Source organism: Onychostoma macrolepis, chromosome 05 (assembly GCF_012432095.1).
Source record: "Onychostoma macrolepis isolate SWU-2019 chromosome 05, ASM1243209v1, whole genome shotgun sequence".
Taxonomy (NCBI): domain Eukaryota; kingdom Metazoa; phylum Chordata; class Actinopteri; order Cypriniformes; family Cyprinidae; genus Onychostoma; species Onychostoma macrolepis.
The window spans coordinates 17,646,670-17,663,623 of record NC_081159.1 but is presented as its reverse complement, the minus strand read 5'-3'; the positions used below and the strand labels follow the sequence as shown (position 1 = coordinate 17,663,623).

Genomic DNA, 16,954 nt, shown 5'->3' with positions numbered 1-16,954 from the left:
CTTCATGTTGTTTGACTTATGTATGATTTTCTTTCTTTCCTTCCTTTCCTTTTCTTTTTTTGTTCAGCTGAAGTCAGTGGTCACCAACATTCTCTGAAATACACTACCAGTCAAAAGTTTTTGAACAGTAAGATTTTTAATGTTTTTTAAAGAATTATCTTCTGTTCATCAAGCCTGGATTTATTTGAATCAAAGTACAGCAAAAACTATTTAAAATAACCAATTTCTGGAGGATCATGTGATACTGAAAACTGGAGTAATGATGCTAAAAAATTAAGCTTTGAAATCACAGCAATATATTACATTTTAAAATAGAAAGCAGTTAAAATAGAAAAAAAATTATATATATATATATATATATATATATATATATATATATTACTGTTTTTGCTGTGTTTTATGTTTGTTGTTTTTATGTTATGTTTAAAATGAGGGTGAGTAAATGATTACATACATTCCATTTTTGGGCAAACTATTCCTTTAATTTTCATACTTGCAGGGATGATAACAGTACATTGGATATTTTTTGGCAAAAATGAGTTTTGAGCAAAAGTCAGCAAATGTCTGGACAAACTAAACCCTAAAATAGATTTTCAGTTATTTTTCTAGTTTTGGATTAAGTAGGTTTCATGTTTAAAATCAATTTTAGGAGAAATATCATGCCAAAATGGTAAGTAAAGAGCATCTATGGTATATCCGGTGTCATGATGACTAATGCAAACGACTACAGAGTTCAAAAGTCTCTGTGTAACCCACACAAAGAGCCAAAACACTTAACATGCAATTACTTCAGCAATAAACCTAGAAAGACTTCCAAGAGGACAATTGCTTGAATAAATGGCTCAAAACCCTTGACACCAAATACATAATCCCCAACTTTCAGCACAAAAGCACATAGTCTTTGAAACAGAAAATACAGTCAAGGGAAAACACACAAAGCCATGCTCTCTGAATGCAAGTCGAGTGAGAAAAGAGGCTTTCACACTTTCAAGTGAACAACAAAGCTTAATTGTCACCTTAAATTTCAATATTGTAGCTTTCACGTATGTTCTTTTCTCACCCATCTGTCATTCTTCTCTCTGTCTCTACCACTCACCCATCCATCACAGCTTACTTTCTCTCTCTCTCTCCAACACTGAGCATCAGAGAGGACGCCTACCTAACAGTGGGTGGATAAGAGAACTGTGTGTGTGTGTGTGTGTGTTTTAGAGTAGCTACTAACCTCCAAAGCTGTGCATTGACTCACATGCCATCAGAAACTCTTTTCAGGGCAATGCGGGTGGCTAGGCCTCTCCAGAGCCAATTGGAAGGCAGGGATTTTGGAGTATATTACCGTATCACATCACTAAAAATAAAATAACCTCATTGCGTCATCCATTAAATGTAGGCCTCTTGAAGAAAAATAGCTGGACCATTGTCCTGGTCTCATATTTTTTTTCAACAGCTGCAAGGTAGTGATTATGGAGATTTTGGTGAAAGCTTCTAAATAATCTAAATATTCTCTCTCTCTCTCTCTCTCTCTCTCTCTCAAGAGGGTGTCATATTTGGCAACGGTGAGTAATTCAGCCTCTCAGTTGTTTAACAATGCAATTGAGTTTGTGGCATAACAAAAACTGTAATTGAATGCATGCTCACACTTTGTTTTCAAACATCCCTGCAATAGACTCTTATCCCAATGACACAAATCAGTTTTTATCAATTCAATATACCACATACTGCAAACAAAAACTGCTATTTTTGGAAAAAAGCAAAACATTTCTCAAAGTTGAACTGAGTTCACACCATTGCTCAGAAGTAACTACAATTCAGTGACAATACAACAAAAATAAACAGTTGTACATTGGTAATTGTGTCTGAAAATGTGATTATTTAACCAGAACGCCTCTTGCTTTCAAGTGTCATCACTGTACAGGTGACACTTCGTTGCACAATGTTGTAATGAGATGAGCATTTTAACAGGTTTTGAAAAAAACAAGAAATATACATTGCACTAGTGTTATCACGGTACCAAAATTCGGTACCAATACCAGTGAAAATCCACGGTTCTCGGTACCAAAGCAAAACACAAAAACATTCTAATTAAAAAAAATAAAATAAAAACACATTATTTTTTATAAATATAGTTAAACAAAAATGAGCCAATGCCATTCTTTATGCTTATTTAAAATTGTGGAAAGTTTTTCCACAAGTAATAAAAGTATGAAAAAAAGTAAACAAGTTTCACCCAAAAGTTTTTGTCATATTTCTGCTGCCACTGAAAAACAACTGTAAACTGTTGTCTGTTTTAGGGTTTGCTGGGGTGTTTCATGATCTTCCCCAGCCTGCAGCTGTAAAAGGAAAATATAATATAAGTAAAGCAATGGGCTGAGTCTGACCAAATGCAACATTAGATCATTGACTCCAGCTAAAATATAACATTTCAGTAAATAACAAACCTTAGCTTTTATAATAAATTTAGATAAGATTACATATATTTTAAGACAAGTGTATATCAAATAGATGGGAACTGTAGTATTAAAAACACTTTACAATAAGATTCCATTTGTTAGATAGCATGACCTATCAATAAACAAAAGTTATATAGCAATTATTCTTATTGGGGTTAATTTCAAAATTTACTTACATAAAATCAAATGTTCAATCTGTTAAAATTACTTAATTCACAATGACCAAACATGAATGATCAAGTGTTTGTATTAAATAACATTCACAAACATTAATTAATGTTGTAAAAATATATTGTTCACTCACTGTATGTTGATGTTAGATAATAACATGAAGTCATGTTAATCATTATTGTAAACTGCTTTTCTGACGGACTGATATGACATAAACACTGCTAACCATTTGTATGTTCTCTAACAAGCATATTTTTGATTCACAACTCATTTAAGAGCCTTTGGTATGTGAAAATAGTAAATACCATCATGTCCTCCTGTTTTTTTTTTTTTTACCCTAATAAAAGTTATAGACGCATTAAATAGTTAATAAAGAAACATCATTCTAATGCTCATTATATTAGCGTTAGCTATGCTTATGCTAACGATTAACTACGCCAACTGCAATGTTTACTTCAATCCGACATTCAAATTAAAATATGGAATAATATTCATAACAAAAGATCTAAATATTAAATACTAAATTGAAACTTACCAGCTTGAACTCTTTCATTTGCTCCGGGTGTCAGTCTTTAAAGTGTTTTGTTAGTTTGATGTGTTTCCTCTTAATGTGGCCACGTCTCAGTGCTTTTATGAAGAGAGCGCATCAAGAACCGGGTTGACCGGGTACTCGGTACCACCGGTACTTACAAAACCTGGTACCGTGACGTTTTCATTTTTTTTAGTACCGACTTGGTACCGAAGTACCGGGACTTTTGACAACACTACATGGCACACAACCTATGATGTTTGAGCAATATTTGAGCTTAATTAGGATCTTTTCTGTAATTTGCTCCCAGGCCTTTCCACAGGTGTTTGCAACTTTCATCTATTTGTGCACCTATGAAAGCAAAAAACTGTGTGTTGGAATTTACATTTGTTATCAAAAAAATAAAATAAATAAATCGTTTGTGAATACACAATACAAGCTTTATCATTAAAATGCTCTTATTTGCCTTCATGCAAGAAGTGGCTTTCTTCACATCCACAATAATAATTTGATGACAAATAACTAGTAAAATAACAAATCCTGCATTCATCAACCTGCTTGCATTCTGAACATTTGTGTCTTTTTCAGAACAATATGTGCATCATTCAGAGTCTAATTAAGAAATTTCAGTTCAATTCCTTAATTTGAATGGGGGTTGCAAGCATGATGCAAAAATGTGAGTAAGCAGAATCAAAACAAATTAGTATTAAACTGAAATAAAAAATAAAAATAAAAGCAAAGTTTGTCAAGACAAACACTGACTGTTAGCATGACATTTTTTTCATCTCTAAAAGAGCATGAGATGCAGTATAAAATGTAGAATATAATCTTTAAATTGTTGCATTTATTTTTTAAACTTAAACTGATTACATTTTAAATACGGTTTAGAAAGCCATGAAATGTTAAGATTTATAGATATAGAGTATAGATAGATACACCTAGCTATCTTTATGTCTATGTCTATAGTGACTCAAACCTTTTTGCACCTTCAATTCACAGTTACCCATAGGTCCAGTGTGAACAAGACATGCAGGGGAAAGGACATCTTCCCACTAAGTGACTCAAGTAACACTGTGCTAAGGAACTTACAAAGCGATACATATTTGCTAAAAAGATTATTTGCATCTAGGGAAACAAATTTGTCTGCCATTTAATAAATGTCCAACATAAATATGCTGTTGGTAATTAATACTCAATGTGGTTCTGGGAGTTGACCCAGTTTGTATTTGTTTAGACAACATGACTGGATTGAAATTGCTGTTGACACTTAAACAAGCCCCAGTAGACTTTTAGGCTAAAGCTAAATTTAAGCCCACAAATCTGGTATGACTTGGCAGGGTGACATTCCTCTCACAATGTCAGTATGGGTTAAAATCATAGTTTCAAGCGATGTGCTTGCCATGTTAAACTTGACCCTGTCATGTTGCCTGCTCAGTGTTGACAAGCCACCTGTATGTATGTTACCATGGAAACAATTAAATACACTTTTATATATAAATATACTTTTTCAAAACATGAGATCTTTTGTGTTTTACATAAGAAAGAAAGTCATTTAAGTTTGGAACAACATGAGGGTTAGTAAATGATGAAAAATTAACATTTCTTGGTGAACTTTTGACCTCTTCATTATTGGCCCGAGAAAAAAAAAATGTTCATAATGCCACAATAATGATGAGCTATGAATCTTATAAAGAATAAAACAGCGTTTTCAGTTGCTTTTATTGCATAGTTTGTTTCACTAATGAACTTAAACCTCCTCTTTGCAAAAATCAAACAAATGCTAAAATGCCTTACAAATCTAACAACGATCATCTACAATTTATGCAAACCTCATTTTGAGCCTGTTTAAAGTGAGTTAGCCCAAAACTCATTATTACCTTGTGGCAATTATCACCATCTATTCAGAATGTTTCAAAATTAAACTTTAACAAGAGCTGCTCTAATTTAGTGAATTACTCAGAAGAGCTAATGATAAAATTGCCATTCGGATTTCCTTGCCTCTAATTGGGCTCATTTAAAAGCCTGACAGTATCTCCACAGTGGCTTTAAAGCACCCTTCATTTGCTGATATTGCTGAGGCCTTGTGCATTTAAATTTGCCTTACATATCCATTATTACAGCACTGGTTTTAAAACACCTTTAAAACACAAAACATTATATAATACTAATGCAGTAATCATTTAAAATCATTACTTTGATGACAGTTTTTGACAGGCAGGCTCCAAATCTTTTTTTCTTTTGATCATCCGTTTGTGTATTTCTCTATATGTCGTAGCTTAAATTTTGAGTGACAGAGCTCCAAACCTATCAATCACAGTAGCACTCAGCCATATCTGAGACGCATAGACTCATTATAAAGTACACCTGTGGCCCAGAGTCATTCAGATGGAGAAAGTCATTATGTTCCTCAAATACTGCTTCAGGTCTGCACCAAACTTTTGCTCAGTCAGCGCAAGAATACTGCAGACGAATGGATTTGTGCTCACTGTTTAAAATATGATTCCCATTGTATCATGTGACATTGGTTTTATTATGCGTAGTGAAAGCACGAAGGGGAACAGAGATAGTTATTCTACCCAAACACAGAGAAAAGTTTCCTTGTGCTATAAATATATATATCTCATAGAAGCCATTTATTTTGGTTCTTTATCTCTCTTTTTTTAAAGCACTGATGTGCTCAGTTGGATACTAACTGCAATGTTGTGTCTGTAGGCATCAGTAGTAAAATGCTGGATGATATAAATAAACAAACAATTACATTAGATGTCAAAAGATTGTAATAATACGATTTTTGTAATGTTTTTGAAAGAAGTCTCTTATGCTCACCAAAGCTGCATTTATTTGATCAAAACAATATAGTAAAACGGGTTTCTATTCATATATATATATATATATATATATATATATATATATATATATATATATATACATACATATATTACAATGTCAGTGAAGGTAAAGCTGGATTTTTAGGAGTCATTACGCCGGTCTTTAGTGTCACATGATCCTTCAGAAATCATTCTTATGAGATTTGCAAAAGATTACATTTAACAGTGCTATTAAATAATTAAGGTCATATAAATGTACAAAATAGGGGAAATAAGCATGGATAATTAAAACCAAAGTGGTGAATTAAAAAGCTCATCCGATAACCAATATGGTGCTTAAGTGTCTTGTAATAAAAGTTTAGCAAAGTAAAATGGCTTTTTGAAAATAGGATCCATGGGTAAAAATGACTGTATTACAGGAGCCATTTGCAACTGTGGTTTGTTGAATCTGCTAACAGTTACGGTATCAATAATAGAAATAAAAACTAAAAAAACATTACCAAACTGTCATAAAGAAAGCAATGAAAATACAGGTTGCCTGAAAACTACAGATAATGCACATACACAAGCGGGAATGACTTTAGAGTGTAAATGGACCTGCATCTCTACAGTCCACTTACGGTAGCTACACTTAAACTGATCTCACTTGCCCTCAGTAGTTTCAACACCACTAATGTTGGTCCCGCTTTCATTGATTTATACAAGCTGGAGAACAAGAGGGAGTGCATATAAAATGGCCTTTTAAACAGTAGATTGTTTTTCAGGGATTAGTTCCAGAGTTCAGTATGGCAAAAACAGACAGTGCTTCATGGTTTCTGGTAGAGTCACCTTCCTTAATCCTTGTTTTTTTGCATATAAGCAGTTACTGGTCATAAATTCACATGTTTTATTTATCTAATCCTCTGGTCTCTCTCCCAACACCTCTTATCCAGTTCTCTCATCTCACTCCATCCTCTCTGCACTGCCTTAAAATGAGGCAATCTTGCAACGATCCATTCTCAGCTCTTCTGATTGATTTGACATGTAAATAATTTATCATTTGAATAACTTCTTAAATTAATTTATAAATCTGCCCCCTCTCTCCTTCCCTCGCTGCCTCCCTCCTTCGTTCCATCCCTTCTTTCCCCTCCCCTGTATGTTGTGCAGAGGAATTGATCTGTGTTCGCTAGATTGAGTTTAGATGCAGTGTAAATAATTCATGCGCTGGATTACTGTTACCGTGGGCCTGGATCTTTAGTGTGGAACCTGCCATGTGTGTGTCTTTCTCCCTCCTTCGCTTTTCGAATCTTTCACTTAATATGTCAGTTTATTGGTTTTTCAAAAACGGTGTGTGAAACTATTGCCATTAGCAACCCTAATAGCTGCCGCCCCCGTACAGTCATCATCTGACAGACTGTTTGTGTGTGTCTGCGTGCTGAAGTCCTCAAGATACGAGATGTGGTTACAGACTGGTAAATCTTGAGAAGGTGAACTGTCTCTTGCTCTTTTTCCCCTCCTTTAATCTCTATCTCTTGGCTGTAATTAGTTCAGTGATTAACCTTGACATTCCTGATCACATCATTCCGCCTTAATGATGCTATTACCACTCAGTGTTAAATCAACTCACACATCCACATCCCAATATACTGCACACATAAGCATAAACATATACAGAGCAGAAGGGCAAAATGATGCTAAATAATGTCATTAATCAACAACCTAATGCACAAAAGCCAGTTTAGCGTATGGAATGTCACACACTTGACTTGGTGCTTGATGCCTTGATTGTCCCATATACACACACGCATGCACACACACACTTCAGGAAAATAAAACTTTAATAAGCAGGAATAATTAAGCGATTTTCTCAAGTTCTCTACCCTCTGGACATTCACTTGTTTCCAAATGTCTGACTTAAAAACACCTAATCAATTGACAGGTTCAGGTTCATTAGGAAATTAGGCTTAAGTGCAGGAAGCCAAAATGACCAGCATACAACTATTTACAACAGCACTATACTGAACACTTGAGTTTGTGGCCAACAAGTGCTGTATTTATATAAAACAACGTTATTCAAGCATTTAGATTTACTCAATATTAAACTTTATTCAGTATTATTCACTATTAAACTTCTAAGGCCCTGTTTACACTAGTGTGTTTTCGTTTTAAAATGAAAACAATCCTTGTCTACATTGGCATTTTCACTGTGTTTCAGAAACGATCTGTCCACACTACACAACTGAAAACGCATATCACATGACCATTCATGCATGTACAACCATGTATAAATAGATGCCCTATTATTTAGAGGGCGGATGCATCTACGTGCTTTGAGTAGTCGAATGGGGAATCTGTCATGGAAGTAGACTCAGGACAGAAGTTAGTAATTTAATGAAAATACTTTATTAAACAGAATGAGTTTGGAGAGCAATATGGGTGAATGGAGAACAGGCGGTAAGTACGACAGGTAAGTCTTTCTTAGATCCAAAGCCAGGAGAGTCCACTTCGTATAGACGAGACCGGACCATGAGTGAGACTGAGGTGTGTGCTTATGTACTGTGGCTAAGTGGCGATTGGGAACAGGTGCAGGTGATTATTATTCAGGTGAGGGTGCTCTGTGTGATGATGTGGTGAGACAGATCTGTCTGAATGGCAGACAGATCCGTGACAGAATCTACCTATACATATCTATTGGTACAACTATGAGCATGATGTTATTGTTTACACGGTCGTCAAGAATACACAGAGCAAATGTGGGCAGCCACGCCATCAGTGTTGCCAGATGTACGACAATTATTGTAATTGTACCATCATTTTGACCTCTGTATGATCAATACTACCATAATGTATGATAATTTCAGAATTTTGTGACACCAAATGATAGTCATTGTAATCATAGGTCTTCTATACTCATTGATCTAGCTGTGTGGATCCATACGTCTACCTTCATGATTGTGAGGAGACTTGAACGTGGTGTTACGCATGTCTTTCATCTCATCCAAAGACTATAGAAATACAAAGACAGTTCACTACTATCCTTATTAATGGGAGAAAGTGCAACGCGCAATATGGCGGGATAGTCCCGCCTTCTAAATGAAAGAGCCAATTGTTGATTGGTAAGTCATTGTGTCACTGCAGAGGCTGTTAGAAGCTCCGGTTCTCATAGAAACCTGGGGCTGGACCAGCAGCTGCGCATGCACAGTCATAAGCGCGTTGGAGCTATGCATGCGCATTGGCTGGTCTAGCCTGAAAAATAAGCTTTTTAAACGCTATTTGAGCATAAGAAACTACATTCATGGGGCAGTTCATTTCAGATCGTATTGCTGATTCGAAATATGTAATTTAATCGTGAGTCCAGCGAGCCATTTTTGAGATTTCAGGATTCCTCCATTCATTAAGATAGGACTTGGTCTTGATTGAGCTGCCCGGAGGCGTTGCAAATATGGCGGCCGAGTGAACTGACTTTCCTTGAAAGGGACTTTGTCTCATCTCACATCTTCTCAACCAATCATCGTGGAGATTGACTCTCACGTTCCTGCCACACTTAGGTCAGTTGTTTCAAAGCTGAGGTCGATAGTTTAGCAATAAAGTATAGAAAATGAGTGCTGAAAAGGATAAAGAGCTGTGACATCTAGATAAATAGCTGTATTCTGAATGTTTGACTCGTGTATGATAATCAGTTTAGCATTGCAATAAAGTATAGAAAATGAGAGCTGAAAAGGATAAATAGCTGTAACATCTAGATAAATAGCTATATTATCAACGTCTGACTCGTGTACGATAATTAGTTTAGCATTGCAATAAAGTATGCAATGCTAAAATGTAACATCTAGATAAATAGCTGTATTATGAACGTTTGACTCGTGTACGATAATTTTCTTCCAGATACGATAATTTTGAGCTTCTGGTACGATACTTGGACATTTCCAATCTGGCAACACTGCACACCATCTTTTTCAAAAGTCTCAAAAGTTTCAAAAGTTACATATTTTAAAACGAAAACGCACTAGTGTAAACAGGGCCTAAGTATCTAAACTGGCAAACTGAATATTCTATCAGCAACCACACAGTTAAATTTTTACTCGTCATGAATTTGCAACATTCATTTTTCTAGCTAGGCTGCAAATGCTACTGCATATATTTCATGAGATTGCACTCCTCAAAACTGTAAAAAAAAATAATTGTTGAACCTAGTTAAAAAGAAAAATAAAGGCAACATGATGCAATGAGTTCTCTCAACAACTTGAGTCTTAATAATTTTTCTCACTAACACCGCTTTCTTTAGCCAGTCTGAATTTTTTCATTCACTAAATGCAAAACGTCTCACTCAGCCAAAAAAATCTTGTCAAGGCAACTAAGTATTTGTTTTTCAATATGAAGTGAACTCTGCAATCTTTAGCTCTGGAGAGTGAACAAAAATAGTCCAAAAGTTTTACAAAGATGTACTCAGACATCAAAACAAACACACACATCTAAATAACAGTTACAGTATACATCAGTATGTAACTCGTAGCAATGCCAAACAACTAATAACTAATAGTTATAACAATATATCCACATAAGGTCAACAAACAACACTGTTGTAGTACACTGTTGCATGATTTATTCATGGTACAAACTTGATTTCATACAGACTTGAACTTTGCTTGAATAGTAAGGATGAAATTTGAGAGAATATTGTTGGCTACAATACATATTCTTAGTATTAATAATGTAGAAAGAGTATTAGATTACAATCACTAAACTGAAAACTGCTTGTAAATAAAACTGAATTGGAATTTTCATACTGTGCTAAGTAACTCGGAGCAAAGCACAAAGTTTCACATCTGTGATTCTGAAAGAAGGATGGCACAGCTTTTAACTCTGGGTTATGAAACTGTGATCCAGAGCAGAAAACACTGATTTGTGAAGCTAAAATATGATAGCGAGCTGTTTAGCAACAATCATCCAATCATTAAATATTCGTGCATTATGTACAATCAGAGAAACTGTCACGTGGCATTGTTTAGTTTTAACATATTAAAGTAAAATTAAAATATCAAATGGTGACAGAGAGAACATGTTAACCAGAGACTATATTATTTGTTTTTACATTTCAAATGGCTTAAATCATGCAAAGCCGACTCCTGTGGCGATAAAATTCATAGATGGATTTATTAAAACTGGCTATGTGCTGTATTTAGTGTAAACTAACAAATACACATTTAAAAAGGTATATATATATATATATATATATATATATATATATATACAGTGTGGCATCTTAAATCCTTATTCCCAGGATTCAGAGTAAACAAGTTAGCATGGTGACACAAGATTATGGTTTAGAGTAGCTGTGGGTTAACAATTTCAAGAAAAGGCTAACAGATTGTATTTTGGTAGTATTTAAGCCACTTATAAGTGTAAAAAGTATGCAAATGTTAAGCAAAAGTGACTCACAGTACAATTATTACAAGGAAGACCACCAAAACAAGCTTTTGTTAAATGACAGTGTTGTCAGCTTATAGCTCCGGTGACCAGCTCTGAAGTTTAACCACAATACCGCACCAGCACAGCAGTGGCTGTACATCCTCCGCCCCCAATCCTTTTTTGCTTTCTCTTCCTCTCACTCTTTTTAAGAAGATTAGCACTTTTGTTGTTAATGAATGATTCAGTCATTGTGCTGTATTAATTAGTTTCCTATCATTACTGTTCTTAGCCACCAAAGTGTACTCTGGGTGAGTGACTGCATATGTGTGTGTGTTTATGTGTTCATTGAAACAAAAAGCATCAAATCATCAGTTGATGTGGATTCTTAATGCATTAGCAAGAACAAACTCTTTGATGAGTTTAATATATGACCAGAGTAAACAGAAGCAAATGTATCAAAGCACATATTTCAAATCTTACATGAAAGCTGTAGGCCTTCAAGTAAGGACTGTCTTAAAACAGATAAATTAGATGTGTCCATACCGAAAAGCTAAGATATTTAAGTATACACTGTACAGTTCCCTCTAAAAGTTTGGAAATGTATCAGCATATTTCTTATTACACAATATTGCCTCTTTTGCAGCTGTGATGCTTGATTACAGTATTCAATTTGGCCCAAGTTTTTTTTTTTTTTTTTGGATGGGGGTCATTATTGAGGAAACACACCTCTACTGTTTGAATGCCAATTAAATTTGGACACAACAGTCCCATCAGAATACAGTTTGGAGATGCTCTAACCATAGCTCTAGTATTTTTCTCTGTTTGCACATTTTGTGTTGTACCTAGTCAACTCAAAGTCATCACAAAATTATGAAGAATTTATGCTGGCATCAAAACTGTTTCCAAACTTTGAAGAGCACTGTACATGGTGAGGTAAAAATTAAGAACATCATTTTGAACTTGATCTACAATAGAATAGATAGTCCTGAATGTAGTGAGTCATGTTGAAATCCACACAATGAGTGCACCCATCGTAAAGAAAAAAACAAACAAACAAACAAACAAACAGAAAAAACAGAAAAAAATAAGCCACTTACATAGTTTCTCATCTGCGTAATAGATGCACTTCAGCACGCTTAACCCATAACCATGATTTATGACTCTGCCTAAATTTATGAAAATTTCACTACAGATGTTTATGATTACTATAAGCACAGTGTAGAATGCCATTTTATAATCTTTTCAGCAAGTGAACAATGGCTAATGGCTTGAGGGTATTGTCAGATGTGGCACTGAATGTGTAACAGGAAGTGGATGGGAGGGAGAAGAGAAAACAGGTACTAATTCCGCACTAACTGAGTTCCATCAGGGTGTAAAGGCACAATACTCTGCACAGAATGGCCAAGACAAATCTCTATTCTTCACTGAAGTGCTTTTGGGTGATGTGTGTGTAGCTCACAATCCCTATATATACAATATTCGTGAGAATGCATTAACATGGGAAAGGATAGATGAGAAAGTGAGATGAGGTTCAAGGGAAAGGCAGGACAGGGAAAATAAAAGAAAGAAAACGATCATGCCCCCCTAGGCCTCTATTGACAAAAACGTCAGTGTTTGACCTGATGGAGGGAAAAGAAGTAGGAGACTGACTGACAGGGTGAGGCAGGGTAAGAGACAGATGGTGAGAGAGAGGGAGAAAGAGAGCAGAGGAGAAAATGATAGACAAGAGGAGAATAAGAAAATGAGAAAGGCCAGGGGAGAAAAAAAAAATTCACAAGGACACATATAGAGAAAATACTCTGCCACACACATAGTTAAAGGATGTTAGGCAAATTCAAGAGATGTTACTGTTTCAGTTCATACATAAACAGGGAATTTGTTTCAACAGTAACCCATGCTGTAGAATGCTAATTTCATGTAAAACAAAACACAATTAAATGTATGCGTGTGTTTGCCTTACAGCATATCCTAAAGCTAACAGGAATCCCCAGAACTCCCTTCCGGTCCAACCTGGCATCCCTCTCAACTTGTCTCTTGATGTCTCCATCTCCTCCCTTCTTCCCATACAGGGAGAAAACATTAGTCATTCATAGCTCATTCTGTGAATGGGTGGTGCGATTCATGGCTGCTCTTCATTTTTATCTGTATTTTTAGCTTACCATTGTAAACTGCCTTCTTCATTACAGTTGTACAGTACATCCTATGTTTGTGAATATGCACATGCTGTTAATGGCCACTGTATTATTCATTTGAGGTTTATTATTGGTCAGTCTAGTCTGCATGGTGCAGTTGTCTTGCACATTTGCTGATCATTAGTTCAGGGGTTTTTGAACCGTTCCTGGAGCCTCACCAGCAGGAATGGTTTAAAAACCCTTGCTATAGTTCATTTCATTTTTTTAGTATTTTAGGAGATCCACAACAGACACCAAGAAATCTATCAGTCTAACAATCTCATTAGCAATAGGATTATCCTGAGATAAACTGTAGCCAATATTTCAATTCACATTTTCTCCTAAAGGGAGAGAACTTTTAAGTGTAAGTTGTCACTGTGCCATATAAGGTAGTACTTATAAGCATTTTGCGTGTTTTTGTGACAAATGAGGACATAAATTTATATAATGACAAGGGTATGACATAGGTATTACAAGGAGAAGGTGACTTTTCAGGACATTACCCCATGTCCCCACTTTTCAAAACGCTTATAAATCACACAGAATGGAGTGTATTGAAAATCTGAAAAAGCACAAAGTTTCCTGTAAGGTGTAGGGTTGGTGTAGGGCAATAGCACATACAGTTTGTACAGTATAAAAACCATTACGCCTGTGGGATGTCCCCACTTTTCACAAAAACAAACGTGTGTGTTTGTGTGTGTTTTCATTAGCAGGAGTGTTCTTGCAGTTATGCTGGTTTTAAACACAAAAAGTTAGTTCAGAAATTCTGTCCTCCAAATGTAGCTTCAACAGGTTCTGTCCATGGTTCTGAATGTGACACATAGCATGTGGATGTTGCTGTCCGTGGTGCTGATTTTTAAAACAGACAGGCATGTATACATTATTGTTTATAGTAGTAGATTTATAGAGTAGATTGTTTATAGATATTTTACAGAATTTTTATTTTCTCTCAAACTTCCTACACTGAAAAAAAATAAAATAAATCAAGTTCGCCAATTTAAGACAGTATGAATGTGCAGTGGAAACATAAATCATCAAATGTTCACTGTAACATCATTCTTCAAAATAACTTTTTCAGCACAAACAAAACACACACACCGATTTCCAGAGGAACCAGTCACTTACAGTCAGTAGTTTAAAATGCATGTATGGAGTCCGGTGTGGACTGTTGTCAGCAAAAATGGACTCAATCAATTCCACTCCAACGCTGCATTTGTGTGTGTGCGGAGAAAATCCTTCCTTATTAAATAAAACTATCTTTGCCAAACTCAAATGTCAAAAGCTTAAAATAGATCCCAATTTTGTCGCCATTTAAGTTGATGTAAACTGATAGATGTCTTCTGTTACTTCTGCACAATATTCAAGCCTAACCAACCTGCAGGATTTAAAAAACAAAAAACAACAACAACAAAAAAAGTTGAATACTTACTGCACTGTCTACTCTCTCTCCTCCTACAGTCTGTGTAGTTGTTTGTGTGATGGTGTGGGTGTGTACTCAAGCCTTGAGTATTTATCGAGCTATGTGTTGGTTTTGATATTGCTTTTGATAGCGTTTGATGCGTTTTGTTTTTCACTGTATTTGAACGAGTGTGCCTGTTTTAAGGGTTCTCTACCAACAACATTGACAAATACACAGGCAAAACTGAACCCAGATTATAAATCACTACCGTCCATTAAAACATGCATTCACCATAAACCAGTTTTACACACTTTTAACACATACATGCATTTGTCTCATTCTCTCTAACCTTGGCTGTGATTTGGGAAACCCACTAAAGTGCCTCTGTGGCTTATCCACACTCCACTCACAAACACACATGCATACATATATGTGCTACAATGGCACAACCAAAAAATTAATTCATTAATCAAATATTAAAATTCCCCTCCCTCCTTTCCCATTATACCAACACCAGCACTTAGTGCCAAATCCGCAGACCAGCTCCATTTCGCATGACTGGCGGCCTTTTCTTTGGCAACCGCATAAACGCGAAACAAAATAGCCACTTTCTGCCGCGATCATGATCTACGGGCGCGCTTATGCGGAGTGACAGGAACAAGCCGCGCTCAACTCTATGTGATATTGTCTGCCCCCCCTCCACCAACACCAACACACACACACACACACACACACACACACACAGATGAGTAGCTATTGTGTCTCATCCTAAAACTACATTCAGTATATTTTACGAAGTGTAAGCTAGTGGGGTACGCACCTGATTTTTGCCCCGCTGTCCGTCTTCGAGTTCCGGTGAGCTGTTCATGATTCCCCATCGATCATTGAGCATTCTCCGGAGAAGAACTAACCAAAAAACGCCTGTCAGTTACAGGCGGTGGGTACGGGGGGGGGAGGGGAGGGGGGACAAGACACTTTGTCGTTCAGTCGTTTTCCTGATCAGTTATTCCATGGAAACAGAAAAAAAACCTTTGGGGGAAAAGAAGAAAAGGAGAGTGAGGAGAGTGCGTGAGATCGAGAAGACACTGATCTAGCCTCTACTCCGGGACCACACTGACTAATTCTGGTCTAAAAGGGGCGGCGAATACTCCCGCACCACACACATCGAAATATCATACGTACTTGATAAGGAAAATAATTATAAATAAATAAAACTCCTCAAATTTCCATAAGCAGTTCTTCAAAGTATTTTTCTTTCCTTCTGGAGCGTCGAATAAAGTCCTCAGATATTCCACACTAAGTAACGGGGGAAAACGGCGCGAATCAAGTGTATATCCAAGTCAACGCAACTCAAAACACACTAAAAACATTCTGATTTTTCTGTCCAAAAACGAATAATGGGCGTTCAGTCCCGAAGAGTCGTTTAAAAGTGGTACAACTTTGTATTCCTGAGCCGTTAGCGGGATGGAAAGATTGTGCCGGTAAAGATGCTGTGATTTGAGGAGGGAATTCAATCCGTTCCCCAGAGTGTCCTAGTTTACCGGACAGAGGGTGAGGGATGTCTCGTTTTGACAAGACTAGCGCGGCAGGGCAGATTAACGGGTTCCTACTCGCGAGCCAAGCTCCTCGCTCTCCTCCAGAAGCTGTCCTTTAAGCGCGCTCCCGGTGCGCGCTCAGTTTCGCTCCCAGACACCATCGGATACGACTTTTCCACACCCCTCGTCTAAGAAACTCCCACTCCGCTCTCAGTAGCTCAACATGCAGTAAAAGGACCCGTCACGATAGACTGGGTGAGCGATGGAAGTCAAATTGAATTCGAGGACGCAATGCAATAACTGAAGTTGTTTTTAAATGAGCAGTTCATTTTATTGTATAAGCCTCATCAAAATAATACTTGAACCGATACCAACCGAAACCGTTATGATTCGGCGCACAGATGTTTTTGTCATGTTATCCATTAGATATTCTACCCTTGCCAGTTGCCGGTGATTACTGACAGCACAGAGATTAATCAGGTGATC

General features: G+C 36.4%; 1 protein-coding gene across 4 annotated transcripts in view; it reads right to left on the bottom strand.

The window, feature by feature from the left end:
* fibcd1b (fibrinogen C domain containing 1b) overlaps positions 1 to 16,654 on the bottom strand; it is a 91,612-nt gene extending 74,958 nt beyond the window's left edge. For 2 of the 4 annotated variants that reach the window (XM_058774480.1, XM_058774476.1), the window contains exon 1: positions 15,754 to 16,654. In XM_058774480.1, coding sequence (XP_058630463.1) covers positions 15,754 to 15,825 — 72 coding nt within the window. In that variant the 5' untranslated portion in view covers positions 15,826 to 16,654. Of the gene's footprint in view, positions 94 to 15,753 lie in introns of those variants that run through there. The other 2 variants (XM_058774477.1, XM_058774475.1) reach the window with 2 other exon arrangements.
* Positions 16,655 to 16,954: the final 300 nt, after the last annotated feature.